The 14,682-nt window shown below is 35.3% G+C and overlaps 1 protein-coding gene and 1 long non-coding RNA gene across 3 annotated transcripts; one reads left to right on the forward strand and one right to left on the reverse strand.

Moving 5' to 3' along the window:
- Positions 1–368: 368 nt before the first annotated feature.
- Positions 369–14,682, forward strand: LOC140825913 (tetratricopeptide repeat protein SKI3). 2 transcript variants are annotated; one of them, XM_073187960.1, is made up of 22 exons: positions 369–490; positions 629–739; positions 853–1,065; positions 1,174–1,296; positions 1,385–1,468; positions 1,566–1,616; positions 2,028–2,120; positions 3,933–4,073; positions 4,157–4,237; positions 4,360–4,598; positions 4,673–4,844; positions 6,266–6,381; positions 6,472–6,529; positions 6,798–6,863; positions 6,973–7,185; positions 7,312–7,363; positions 7,704–8,077; positions 8,168–8,262; positions 11,988–12,233; positions 12,434–13,077; positions 13,411–13,614; positions 14,283–14,682. In XM_073187960.1, exons 2-22 carry the CDS (start codon positions 680–682, stop codon positions 14,465–14,467), a joined length of 3,510 nt encoding a protein of 1,169 aa, XP_073044061.1. In that variant the 5' UTR covers positions 369–490; positions 629–679; the 3' UTR covers positions 14,468–14,682. The 2 variants fall into 2 exon arrangements, with proteins under 2 accessions (XP_073044061.1, XP_073044060.1); XM_073187959.1 differs by having other exon boundaries at positions 375–526.
- On the reverse strand, positions 1,672–2,014 carry LOC140825914 (uncharacterized). Its single transcript, XR_012116753.1, has 2 exons — positions 1,932–2,014; positions 1,672–1,900 (listed from the first exon to the last, which is right to left on the reverse strand). It is a non-coding gene; the product is annotated as an uncharacterized lncRNA (long non-coding RNA).

Genomic DNA, 14,682 nt, shown 5'->3' on the forward strand with positions numbered 1-14,682 from the left:
TATTCGGTATGAATATTAAACCAAGTTTCAAATAATTTATTAGCAAATCACCAAGTTTCAACTTTTTTTTCCCTAAAATACACTTATGGGTTAAATATTATTATCATAATAATTTTTTTTCCTAAAACAAATTAATTCTATTTCTAGGACCAACATATTCCAGTCTAGTAGTGTTTTAACATTTCTACTATCAAATAATCAATAAAAGAAATTAAACCATCAATATATTTGTATATTAAAAAATATGGATAATATATTTTTTATTCAGAATAATAAAACCAAAGATATATATAACATATTTATTTCATTTTTAGAAATATAAGATACAAAATAATTTTTGTGAAATTTTGATAAAACAATCAGAGGCACAAAATTTAATATTACACATTTGAAAGCTACGCGCTACATAACCAATTCTAAAGACGGAAAAGAAGAATAAATTCCTTTGTTGTTCGTTCCTCCTCGGATCAGAGCTGGCACTTTTTCGAATGTTAGTAGCATAAAACCTCGGTTTGCCGAGAAAATGGTGCTCTATTGTTCCCAGCCCTTCTGAATATGTGTTCTCCACCTGCGTATAACGAAGTTAATTGATTATTTTTGGTTAATTATATGCCGTCTTTGTTTGCAGTTATTGAAAAAAGAAGAATCTGTTTCTGTAAAGAAGTTGGAAGAAGAATATATGGAGTCCAAGTCCGAGTCCGAGTCCTTGCCAGCTGACCCATCTCTCCATTTTAATCTGGTAATGCCACTGGGTCTTCTTACTTTCGTTCTCATCTTCTTTTTTTTTTTTACGGGTTGTTTGATTATTTGTGGTTTCTGTTCGTATACATGATTGTTACCAATGGAATTTAGGGAGTTTCTTTATGGGAGAAAGGTGAGGAAAGTCAAGATATCAGGGGAAAAGCGGTGGAGCATTTCATGATGGCCGTGAAGCTTGACCCTCAGAACGGGGATGCATTCAGATATCTGGGTCACTATTATGCACATGATTCTCCCATGCCTCTTCGGGCTCTCAAGTGCTACCAAAGAGCTGTCTTTCTCAACCCTGATGATTCTTGTGCAGGGGTTTGTTTTTAACATTTGTTTCATCCTTAAGGAGATTATTTTTTCCACGAATTCTTGTTTTTTTTAGCATTGCAATGTTTTGGAAGTTACTTGCAATCCCCAATGCAGGAAGCAATTTGTGATATGTTGGACAAAGAAGGGAAAGAGAGCTTGGTGTTTGCTGTCTGTTGTGAAGCTTCCGAGAAGTCTGCCAGGGCCTTTTGGGCTTTTCGTCAATTGGGTTACCTTCAGGTTGGATGTCACCACATTTTTTCGCTGGTTCTTTTGTTGTATGATTTACCTGAATCTTGGAAAAATTTGATCGAGTACTTGCTTGCAGGCTCATCAGAAGAAATGGTCAGAAGCTGTACATAATCTCCAGCATGCCATTCGTGGCTTTCCTACCTGTGCTGATTTGTGGGAGGTCCTTCCTCGTTTCCGTTTTATCAATTCCTCATCCTTGACTGGTTGCAGTCATCTATCTTTAAGCTTTTGGTCTTTGATTTACCTTAAATTTGTAGACCTTAGGTCTTGCCTACCATCGAATGGGCATGTTAACTGCTGCACTCAAGGTGATGTTCAATAATCATTTTACTTTTAGCTCCTCACATTACTTAATTATTATTATTTTCCTTTTTATTTGTAATAAAGAATACACAAATAACTTATGTTCTTGAATGGAAACCCTTAGCATAATTTAAAGATTATGTGCACATTCTACACGTCTATAACATATACATGTTTAATGCGAATACTATCTCTTACTTTTTTAATGTACTGTTTTAAATAAGAACACAAGAATTGGAACTTTGTATGTTGTCGTTAATGGTTGTTACTGATTGCACTAAAGAAATAACTTACGATTATAAATCTTTGCTATGTTCTACCTTAGCATTGTTGATAACATTGCAAAATTTGGGTTTTCTCTATGATGTCCGGCGCTGAGCATCTAATTTACTAGTACTTTTTTCTGTTTTAATTAGTCGTATGGTAGAGCCATTGAGTTGGAGGAGTCCAGGGTTTTTGCATGGATCGAGAGTGGAAATATTTCCTTGATGCTTGGTTCTTTTAGAAATGTAAGAGAGTTTCTTCGACTCTATTTCTTTCCTATATTTTCTACTGTCCATAGCTTGTGAAATCGATTTATTTGTATCTAGGTCTTTCGTGTTGTTATTGTCCTAACAGCTTCAATCCCCATTTCCTTATACCCCGATTTTTTATAGGGTATCAATGTGTTTATATCACGCCCTTTCTTTAGTTGGAAATGCTTCAAAGCTAATTAGCTTTTCATGAAATATGCAATAATTGACACAAATGTTCAATGAGAGTTGGAAGGGTGAAAACTTTGCAACAACCTTGAAAATCCTTATTTGAATCAGCGCAAATTACCCCCTTAATTTTCTTGAGCATCCAACCACGATGATTTGAAATTGTGATGAATATTGATTAGGATCTGGCAATTTGAAAATTATCAAAGAGGCAAAAGTCCAAGATTGGGTGAGCCTAGGACCACGCAGGAGATTGTATGCAACATAAACCACATAATAGTTGAAGATTATTTATGCCAGTACGTGGTCTTCTGGCTAGACTATATCTGGTTGGCTCTTGAAGGAATTATTTCTTTGTTTACAAATGTATTGATTGCTTTGTGTGTTGTTGGGGTTATATAACGTGAACTGATAAGTAAGTAAAGCCGCTCATACACTACTTGGTGCTCCATCAAATGAAAAATGCTTGGTCCCACTGTTATGACTTTAAGGTGTAATAATTCTTCCAAATAAAAATATAGGCCTACTTACCAACACCTTTTGGTATGAGTCATGAGTTCAGTTCTCTATAAACAACATTAGAGATTGAATCTTGTGAAAAGATTGGTGCTACTGCTAGGAGACTTTCTGCATGATGAATCTGACTCGACTCAATTTAGGATTAGGATGGGTAAAATTTGGCTTCAAGAATCGGGTATATAGCCAAAAAAAAGAGAAGAAAATTAAGTCCCATCTTCCTTGAGGTGAAGGCTAATTGATGAGAGCCCACTCCTAGAACAATGTATTATATATATATATCCCCCAATGTTTACAAATTGTTTATATCTTTTGTTTCAATATTTATCTCCTACTTTTACAATTTTTTTGAAAGAAAATGCTAAAAACTGAAATATCATTTATACCTTCCAGCATAGTAAATTAGAAACTATAAACCTGATTTATCGCTCTCCAGCCTTCTTACCCATCCACGACCTCCTAAACTTGATGACCATCTCTTAACCCCATAATTTCTTCCCTCTGACTCTCGACCATCCCAAATCGCCACGACCAGCTGCCCTGTTGCTTGCGGCTGCTAATTGGTGTCATGGGGCTGGGATTATCAGGGTTGGGATGGATTTAGTCGGGTTTAGGGATGGTAGTCATGATAGTGGTGTCAGTTTGTTTTGGAAGAAACATAAAAATTAAACAAAATAAGAAAAAGCGAAATAAAAGATAACGATGACACATTTTAAGAGAAAACATGTACTTACTGTTATATTTATGAGTTTTAAAAAAAAACTAATGATAAAAAAATAAAATTCATTATCTTAGTTTAGTAATGGAGATTCTCAGATTTATGACAAAGAAGTAATGAAAATTAATAAAAACCAAGATAAAAATATGCATGGTTGTTTGTCTGCTTGGCTCGCTAGGCAATTTTTAGGATAGATTCGATAGAAATGCAGCATAGTGTGTTATGTTTACTTTCTGGGATATGTAGAGAAATTCATCATAGAATCGAAACGTTCATATGAATATTCGTTGTTTTGCATCAGTTATTCTTACACACCTAAAAAGATATGATGATAAATTTAGCAATATTATTATCCCTCTTTTGTTATCAGTGCTGTCTGAATGTAGGGAGTCGAGCAATTTAGGAATGCATTAAGAATATCACCTCACAACGTTTCTGCGCATTTTGGGCTTGCTTCTGCGCTTCTTGGTTTTGCCAAAGAATGCACAAATTTAGGTGCTTTTGGATGGGGAGCTATACTCTTAGAGGTTAGTGCCTTAAAATGATGCCTATTTCTCAAAATGTGCAACTCTCCACGAGTTTTTTTAAGTAATGTACAAGCTGAACATAGGAAGCTTCTGCTGTGGCAACTCATGGTACATCATTGGCTAGCAACGTTTCGTGTTTATGGAAGCTGCATGGTGATATCCAGGTAAACACATTTACTTCTTGAAGTTAACTATTATCATATGCTAGAAAAGTTGTTCTCTCTACTTGAATTGGTATTTCCCTTTATCTTCCTGTTGAGAATAAGGTCGTCTTCATTTTCTCTAGCTTACATATGCAAGATGTTTCCCATGGACCGAGGAAGGGCTAGCTGATGAGACTGCTTTCAGTTCTTCTATCAGTTCCTGGAGAAGAACTTGCTTCCTCGCTGCATCACATGCTAGCCACTTCTATCAGCGTGCTTTGTGCTTGACTCCCTGGCAAGCTAATATATATGCTGATGTTGCCATTGCGTCAGATCTCATTTCCTCTTTGAGGGTGAATCCTGAAGAGGACCTACCTGTGTGGTAATCATCTTTCTCCATCAAATGAATTTATATATGTGTCTCATCATTATCTTACTCTAACATCTAATAACCAGGCCGTTGGCTGAAAAGATGTGTTTGGGTAGTATACTTCTTGAGGGCCACAATGAGGAATTTTGGATGGCTCTGGGATGTTTATCAGATGATATTGCATTAAAGCAACATGCTTTCATACGTGGGTTGCAATTGGATATATCTCTAGCTGTTGCATGGGCATACATTGGGAAGGTATTGCTAATTAATGCAATTACAGTTACTGCTGCATGATCATGTTCATTTTGGTCAAATAATATAATAAATTTATAATTTTACTTCTCTTGGAATTCACTCCAGTCACCTTTCAATTTTTAGTGAGAAATGGTGCAGTGATATTTATATTAGCTCTGTGTCTAGCTGGATAAATTATCATCGTCTTGGTCTTAACCCCAAAATCGTTGGACTTGGTACATAGAGCTCTTCTTTTCCACTTTACTTTGCTTCAGACTAACGTCTCGAAGTCTTCAAATTTCTTAAGGCATACTTCAGTAACTTCTTGTCTAGTTAATTTCGATCTCACTCATTTTTTTTTTGTTTCTAATGGTTGATATTGAATGTGTGCAAACAATTTTAAATGTCAACCACAAATTTTATTCTTAATCGCTGCCACCCCAACCTTCTATCTAATATGCTAATTTCTAGAATGATCCATTATATGGTCAAATAAAAGATAGAAGTGAGATTCCAATCTTTGTATGCTTATATTAACTAATAATTTTGGACTTTTTGGCTGTGTATTGCAGGTTTTGAATTTTTACATCATTTTATACTAAAAATCAAGTGGTGTTTTTACAATGTGTGGCTCATATATGGATTTATTATCGAATTTCTTCTAATGGTGGTTTCAACTTTAAGTCCATGCTCTAATATAAATTTATTTGGTAGAATTGTTATAAAGGTTAAAGCTGGTAGCGTCATGGTTAATACTAGTTAAAGCTTCATTCACATTTAGTTCCCGACCATATTGATATTTCTTATGCTGTTGGCTCCGAAATTCTGAGTACTAACTTTTAGGGGTGAGCCAAGGATGAATAGGAAAACTTATGTTTTTATTTTAATAGAGGAAAACATGTCTCTCTGTATATCTCATTAGAATACCCCTTTAAAGCTTTGGAGGTTACTAATTCCTCTTTCTTCCGTAGAGTGGCTGGGGATACCTGCAATGATGTCACATAGCCACTGGTTTTTGTGCTCTGCGACTTTGTTTGGGATTTTTTTTTTGATTAGAAACTAAACTTTGTTTGGGAATTGCCACTTGAATGAATGAATCCAGATTGCAGTTTTCAATTTATCATGCGACTTGACTACATAATTAGGCTCCCCTGATTACGAAGAAAAACTTTATATATTTGGGATTTGTTAATGTTTTGTATAGCTATCTTTGTGTTACTTAAACTCCTCCGTCCATGGAAAACGGAGCAGAAAGCCGGTGCGATGATGGAAAAAATGAAAATTATGTTCCTTTTCTTTTGGAGTATAATTGGAGATGGGGATGTTTTCTCTATTATCAGTACGATAATTTGGCAGACAGTTCTTTTTCCGTGTCCTTTTCATTTATTTGTGCGACGATGTGGAATATCTTCTCAGATGGTATTGAGATCATATCGTTACAGCTTTATAGGCGAGAAGGTGAACTACAGTTGGCCCAACAAGCATTCGATCGCGCTAGAAGTATAGATCCCTCTCTTGCACTGCCTTGGGCAGGCATGTCGGCAGATGCTGAGACTAGGTATTTTTAAGATTCTCCCAGGGACTTTAGGGATAGTTCCCTGTATTATTTGTAATGCAAAGCCGTATTTATCTTTTCTTCTTTTTACAGAAATCTCAATGAGAATGAAGCATATGAATGTTGTTTACGAGCTGTGCAGATATTTCCGGTAATATTTCCCCCCATGCATGATCATATCATGTGATTTTCTGTAAGAGCAGGCATCGTATTGAAGAGAAATCTACAACCTTAGTTTAGAGTATTATCTAGTTTTTGGTTAATATTATTTTGTATATTGCATTGGTTTTTTCGTTGCTCGAGTATTTACAAGCATTATAATAACTCTAGTGTCTTCCGCTGACAGCCTTAGGTTTACAGATTGAGAATTATCATATATTCAATCCAATCCAATTTGCTTACAGCTTTTGATTGATCAGCTTGCAGAATTCCAAATTGGTCTTGCAAAGCTTGCCTTGAATTCTGGCCAGTTATCATCTTCAGAGGTACTGTACTCTAGACATCTCTTTGCGGGTGATTTCTTTCATATCTGTGTTTCTTACTTTCAAACATATGGCAAAAATGTCGAGTAAAATATCAATTATTGCGTTGCAGGTGTTTGGTGCCATCAAGCAGGCTTTGATGCGTGCCCCTGAATACCCTGAATCTCACAATTTGAATGGCCTAGTATGTGAATCAAGATCTGATTATGAAAATGCTATTACCTCCTACAAGCTTGCACGTTGGGCTCTAAAATCTTTTGCAGCAGAATCAGCAGAACCTTGTCTCAAAGATATATCCATCAATTTGGCTAGATCACTTTGTATGGTAAGTTATTTGCTATCATTGGAGTTCAAGATGCATTATTCTAGCCATGTAATTCTTTTTATTTTAAGTTAATGTGTTGAGGTGATTCCTTATGGTGTTTATCAGCTAATGGTTTGTTTGGTTCAGGCAGGACATGCAGAAGACGCTGTTGAAGAGTGTGAATATTTAAGACAAAAAGGTGCAAATTATGGCTGAAGTACTTTAGTGTGTTCTTATTACAAATATTTGTTTTATCCCCCAAGAGGATACCCTTTAAAGGAGAGGGTTTAAAGGTGGAGAAGATAAAGGTGACTTCAGCTGAATGATCTTGTTTATCTGAAAATGATAATGAAAAAAAAACCCCATAAAGTCATAGCTAAAGACCATGGACAATGAGCTGCAATCTATTTACTTCGATTGCATTCTCTTTCTCTCTGCTATTTTATTTGGATGTTTAGTTATCTTTACTTCTGGGTCATCTTTTATTCCAAAGTTAAAAGTTTACACTCTAAAGCATGGTACGTTTTTTGAATTTCTAGGACAGCTTAGCCATGAAGGTCTACAAGTATATGCTCTATGTTTATGGAAACTTAACAGATATGATACGGCTCTGTCCATTGCTAGAGAACTTGGTTCCCGCATCTTGACCGCGGAGAAAAATATGGCCGCTGCTTCCATTAGCTTCATCTGTAGATTGCTGTATTACATTTCAGGATCGGAATCAGCAATCACAAGCATACTGAAAATGCCCAAGGAGTTTTTTCATAGTTCAAAGATTAGTTTCATCGTTTATGCTATGCACGCGTTGGACCAAAAAGATCGGCTTGATTCTGTTGTTTCTCTTAGTCGTGCTTGTGTTACGTCTCATGAAGAGATAATTGCAATGCACCTTCTAATTTCTCTCGGTAAACTTGTAGGTATCCAGTTTTTACTGTTTCTTTTTAGGACTTGTTGACTTTTTAATAACTTGTTCAGGCAAATTATATGGTTCCGGTAATTTCAGGTTAAGCATCAACAAAAGGACTGCCTTGCGTTTCACGAGAGTGTACGACACCTGAGAAAGGCTCTTCACATGTATCCTAACAATAGTGTCCTAAGGTAATTTAATCAAAAATCTATAGTTTATGGCTTTTGCTATTTATTTAGCCAGGTGTCATTTATGTCCTGGACTCTACACTTTTGATCTGATAGTAAGTTTGAGCTGAATCATACATGGGCTTATGTTACTTTTATGCAACGACTATTTAACTAATAGCGTGTTTTTGAAATTTATTACCCTTGTGGTCACTCCTAAAGAGCAACTAAAGGCTCGTTTGAACTAGTTACTTAGAAATACGTGGATGTAAATTTTAGAATTGCTTCTACTCAAACAATTATATGTATTCTTTCTCTAACCAAAGGAAAGTGGCGGTTGTGCAACCCAACTCAACAAAGCCTTACCTGATTCTATTTGGTTTGTCTATCTTTGAAGTTAAATATGCACTATTCTAATCTTTCATAATTTAATTTAAATCTTACTAGCTTGTTGCAACTTGTATTAACTCCACACACCAAATTAATGCGTTTGGGTGCCATTGGATGCTTATATAAGAATTGACTGCTATTATCTCAATTTACCATGATAAGGCTCGAGCTCATCCATTGCCAACTTTGCTATTGGGAATTCAAATTTAATGTTGTGGTGGTTATGCAATCACAGTTCATCTGCATTGCAATTTAACCTGAATATTTTTTTTTAGGTTTAGAAAAATGACGATCAAATCTTATTTTTGAATTCCCTCAAAGTGACTTGGAGCATGACATTGATGTCTGCAAGTTCTTAGTTAAGTCTAACTTGTTTTGCCACATTTTTATCCTTTGTTGTTTTTGTCCTTAAATTTCTATATATCTTAAAATTTATATGTTTAAAATTTTCATTATATTATGTATGTGTATTGTACACTTAAGCATCACTTGGTGCGTATGGTAAGACTAGCTCGAGTTTTATAAAAGATTCCTGTCATCCACCGATATCTTATCAAATTATATTGATTTATCATCCTTGGATTAAAAATTATTCATCATCTCATTCACGAGCCAAACGATACATTACTGGTCGCAACATATAAATTAACGTTAATTATTCTAAATTCATATTGCATATTGAAGGTGTTTGTTGTAAATATGTATAAGATTATTATATATCAACATGTGTTAAATACTATTTCGTAGTTGCTTGTAATCATAAATCTGACATGAATAAAATTTCTTAAATTTACTTTTTACAAAATTCTACCTTTTCTAAAATAAGTATAATATTAACACTTTATCATATATTTATTAATTTCCTACAATATTAGTTTGTCCTAGGCAGTGATTCAGCTGCTTGTTGTATAAGAACCAAAAAACGAAATTAGAGATTCTTTCCTCTAGCCTTCTATCAACCAATGTCTTAATGATTACAGAAGCATTGTACCATACGATTATAGTTTTTCAATAGGACTGTATTTCTGTTTACTCACTGAAAGATCGATACTCCCTGTGTACAAGTACAAACTTATGATGGAAGTAATCTAATCAATTTTCTTGCTCCGATTCACACTCATATCGAAACAAAATCATGAATTTTGCGATGGATAATCTGGTTATTTGCAATTTAATTTAACAATTTGCACGACATGATTGTGGAACAAAAGGGGGCTTATAGGCTCTAGTGCACTGCCTCTTAGTATTGCTGAGATATAGCATGTGGATAATTGTCTGGAAGCTTATTGATTCACAGTGTGGTTTAGTGAAGATATGAAGCTCCATAAGTCAACTTCAATTTTTATATGTATTTATTTTATAAGTAGTAGATGAATGCCAAAATTAGGATCTAAATTATTAAGATCATTTGATAAATGTATCCTACGATTTTATTTAGTTGGAAGATTTCGCCATCTATATTTATTGCAAAGATTTTCACTTTATCTGTATTATTGATAAAATTAGGATAAAATAATTAGAGTATTAGCTATTTGGACATCAATCTCATGGATATAAAGCAAAACAATCCAAACGATTTTGATATCGCTATGTTTCTTTCCTGTTCCACTATCTTCCTACCACACAATTGTTAACATTTTGCTTTAGCAAAGCCTAATAAGGTATTATTAAAGATGATAATAAATGTTAGGTATGATTTTATTATTACTTGGCGGGGTGAATATAGACCTTATAACCAAATCCCATTACTCCATCATACGTCTTTCTCTCTTCATAATTTTCATACTATTCGAACTTTAACAAATTGAAAGTTAACTTTTAAATTTAAAGGGCATATATGAACTTTGAGTCTTTTGGGGGTGTCATTCATCATCTTTCCATCTGGAAACCATTGAATGCTCTAAGCATTAAATCTTGCTAATATAGTAATTCCAAATCAAGTGGTAGATCTTCTCTAAGGAAATCCTTACTAGAAGTGCTTTCAAGGTTGAGTGCAACATGAAGGGCAAGCAGTCGAATTCTGTCAACTTTTTTTTTCGACTTGTAAGTTCTTTATTTTTAATATATATTTGGTATGACACTCAGAATTGGTAGTGTTTGGTTTTTGACAACGGATACCATATGCAACCCATGCAAATGCATATAACTGGTTTGAGTAGGGACTACACATAAAATCAAACCCTCGCTGCTGGAAAGATCACTCATGGATGTAGACAATCTCTCACATTTCAGCACAAAAGACAGTAACCACACCACTGTTTCCGGTACTACGGTTACTTTTGCAACCTACAGGGACTTTGGATGATGGTGCCAATCACCATAGGCAAGATGAAATTTGGTGGGAAGGAAGGGGTGTTTCACGAAGCAATTAAAGCTTCAAGTAAAAGGAAAACCTAATGTTTTGTAAGAAGATATTATTAAGATGTAATGAATGTTTTAGTACTAATTAGATATTTAAATAGATTACTAATACTAGTCCCAAGGCAATTAGGATACAAGAATTCTAACATAATAAGTAGAATACTGATTTTATAGTTCAATTCTAATGCATTTAATCCGGTTAAAAATTCTAGAAAATGACAGATAGAAAACTAATAACATGAATGAGAGAAACATTAAACTAATGCTGCATCAAGGCGCAGGACATGCACTTGGATGGAGCTTGGTTAAATTTTATGATGCAGTCAATGGAGCTCTACTTCATCATACTTCTATTGAAACTGATATAAATAAATTGGACAAAAACCCAAATCACACGGGAAGAAAGAGTCCTCAAATTTTGACAACTTTGTTGGACAAAAAGTATCAAGAGCAATTGAAGTGAAAAAATGTTCTAATGTAGGCGCGTAGCTTGCCATATACTTTATCGGCTAGATTGCCATTATTTCCAATTGTATTTCCTATTGTGGCTATGTAATCTCATCAAATGTTTCCTGCCGTTTTGCCTCTGGCACTGTCTTTATTGCCTCTTTCCATCTCTCTTCGTCGTGTAGATGTGCGAGCAATATTCATATCTTTTTTTCCCTTTTTTCCTTTTGAGTTATTTATTAGGTTATCTTGGGAATGGGATATGCACCTGTTAATCCTTTCTCCTCATCCATTAGCCTCATTATGTGATCCATCGTGTAAGAGTTTAGATTTTGAATTATATTTCCTCAGTTATTAACCAGCTGATTGATACCTTGTCAAGCTGCAGACATTTGAATGTTCTCTCGATTCTTTGGGATTTGTCCTGATAATTTTTAGCAAGTCCTTGTTCATCTTTGGCGCACCATATTTCTAGTGTTTTGTGATAATTCTTATTTCCTTATGTTTTATTGTTGCTCTGAGGTTTGTCTGATATAATTTATGATAAACAGAAATCTTCTTGGTTCTCTCTTACTGTCGAGCAAAGAATGGAGAGATCTTGGTCTTGCAACCAGATGCCCCATCATTGACTTATCAAACCAACATAAAAAAGACGAGGGCATGAAATCAGCATGTGAGATCATTGGTGCTGGAACAGTTGCCTGTTTTGACACAAAAAACGGCAATGAGAATTTTGCAGCTTTAACCTGTAGACACCAACTGCCATTTCAGTCTGGAATCATAAAGCTGCAGCAAAAGTTTCTCTTCTTCTTCTCATTTCTGTTTTTGGACGGTCTAATAAATATTCTAGTTTTCCAATTTCCTAATTATGCTTATGCAAATATCCTTTTCTTGTCTGTAATGTCTTTATGGTTTTATATGCAATACACTTCAATTATGATACTTAAATAATTTTATGGCTCCTCTTTTTTCTCAACTACCTACTCCAAACTTGCAGGTTTTTACATCAAGAGCCGTGGAACTTTAATGCTAGGTATTTGCTTACGGTAAATTATTTTATGAAGGCCCGTGAATCAAGATTTCCTCCACATATTTGCCGTGTTCTAGCGAGGCTAACATCTGTTGCTCTGTCTCATCGGTTGTGCTTGAGTAAATATATTTGTCTCCAATATCAATATTTCCAGCTTTTACTCTGTTCTGCTGAGTTGAATTTGCAACAAGGAAATACTGGAGAATGCGTTGAACATGCTAGAAGTGCTTTGGGTGTTTCAGTTGACAATAGCTGTCTCTTTTTTGCACACTTACTATTGTGCCGTGCATATGCTGCTGAAAATGATATTGTCAGCATGAGCAAAGAATACAGACAATGCTTGGAACTCAAAACTGATTTTCATATTGGTTGGATTTGTCTGAAGTTTATAGAATCTAGATATAAGCTGCAAAATGATCTTGGCATCTCGCACTTGAGCTTTGAGGATTGCTTCAAAGATATGGAGCTTTCATGGAATATGTGGATGGGTATATTTAATTTGGTGGAGGGTTTGTCTGCAATTTGGTTTGGTGATTTTGTTGCTGCAGAAGAATTTCTTGCACAAGCTTGTGATGTAGCAGAGAGCGAGATATTTCTCTTTCTTTGTCATGGTATCATGTTTTGAAATTTAAGCCTTTCATTATTTTTCTCTATAGTAGGTCTATTGTAGGTGTTCTAATGACGATGATTTGTATATTTTCAAACTATTTCAAACATTAGCTCTAAGATAGAAGGGTTGAGGTTGAACTAACTCTAGGTTTTATGGATTATGGAGTGTTTAAACATACGAGGTATAGATGAAATCTTGTAAGTTTCCAAAACTTGATTGGTCTATCAGCTTCGTTATGAAAGAGATTATCATGCAATGCAACTGTGAAAAGTCTACTCATGTTTTATACCATTGTCAGGTGCCAATAATTGATATTATCTTTGTTTGAATTCAGGTGCCATCTGCATGGAGCTCGCAAGACAGAAGTTTGAGGCGCAGTACATATCACGTGCCATAAGAAGTCTAAAAAAAGCGAAAGAGATTTCTCCGGGCCCCTTGCCTATCATCTCGCTTTTGCTTGCACAAGCGGAAGCAAGCCTTGGTTCCAAAGCGAAATGGGAAAACAACCTTCATGATGAATGGCTCTCTTGGCCTTCAGGTGCATTTTCTTGACAAATGCATTTGTTTTTCAGGACGTAAGAACTGGCCATTCTTAGTTCAGTTCTTGCTGTTGCGCATTACACGGTCAGTTTTATAGTCTGGAAATGTTGACAGAGAAGGCAAAAAAAAGCACAAAGGAACAGCTAATGCTTCTGGATTAAAAGTTCGAGAAAGAATCGAAGTAATTGTAAAATTAATTGGCTGATGAAGAGTTAAAATCAGTGGTCAAATTTTGATGCAACACTGGTTCTAGGACTGGCATGTGTAAGCAAAAAGCCCTAGCGCACTGAATCGTCCACATTTTATACAATGAAGTTTTATAATGTCCTGAGAGGACCCCCGTCAAGCATATATAATAACTGTTTCTGATATTGCTGTCTCCCCAGCAAAAAGAAAAATTTAGCTATAAGCTGATATGTGAATTAACTTTCAGCAGGGCACATGTGGCTAGCTTCGTGATGACAATCTAAGAATCCTTTCATGCATTTTGCATCATTTCTCTGTGAAAAATTACCAAATGAAGGGCAAATGCCTAACTATTGACAGTAGCATTATGTGTTTGACAAGCTTCAATTCTGATATCTAAATCTGGTGTTTGTCGCTATCTTTTTTACCATCAGCTTCATTTTCTTTATCTTCTCATTTGTCTCCTACCATTTCTTGCAGAAATGAGGCCAGCTGAGCTCTTATTTCAAATGCATTTGCTTTCCAGACAGCTGAAAGATGGTTCCGAGTCGTCATCCATTCGGGATTCAGACGGGAGTTCGCTTAAATGGATGCTGAGAGCGATCCACATCAATCCCTCATGTTTGAGATATTGGAAGCTTTTGCAAAAAGAACATGTACATTGATACAATAACCTATAAGCAACGAGAAGTCTGGACCACAATTCTCTTTTTTCCATTTACACATTTTTCCTATCCACCATCCCCTGGTAACAGAAGATTTTGGCTCTGTGAGAGAGGGTTTATATCTCTGTATCTTTGGCTATCTATCCCCTACAATTCCATCTTCTGTACCAAACGATTTTTTCACTCCTACATGCAGCAAAGAAAACAATTGTTTA

Source organism: Primulina eburnea, chromosome 3 (assembly GCF_022965805.1).
Source record: "Primulina eburnea isolate SZY01 chromosome 3, ASM2296580v1, whole genome shotgun sequence".
In the NCBI taxonomy this organism is placed as follows: Eukaryota; Viridiplantae; Streptophyta; class Magnoliopsida; order Lamiales; family Gesneriaceae; genus Primulina; species Primulina eburnea.

Excerpts from the sequence above, each read along its gene's own strand:
- LOC140825913 (XM_073187959.1), top strand. Across the intron at positions 4,074-4,156 it reads GGGGAGCTATACTCTTAGAG|GAAGCTTCTGCTGTGGCAAC; the intron begins GTTAGTGCCTTA and ends AGCTGAACATAG. Across the intron at positions 6,530-6,797 it reads GAGCTGTGCAGATATTTCCG|CTTGCAGAATTCCAAATTGG; the intron begins GTAATATTTCCC and ends TTGATTGATCAG.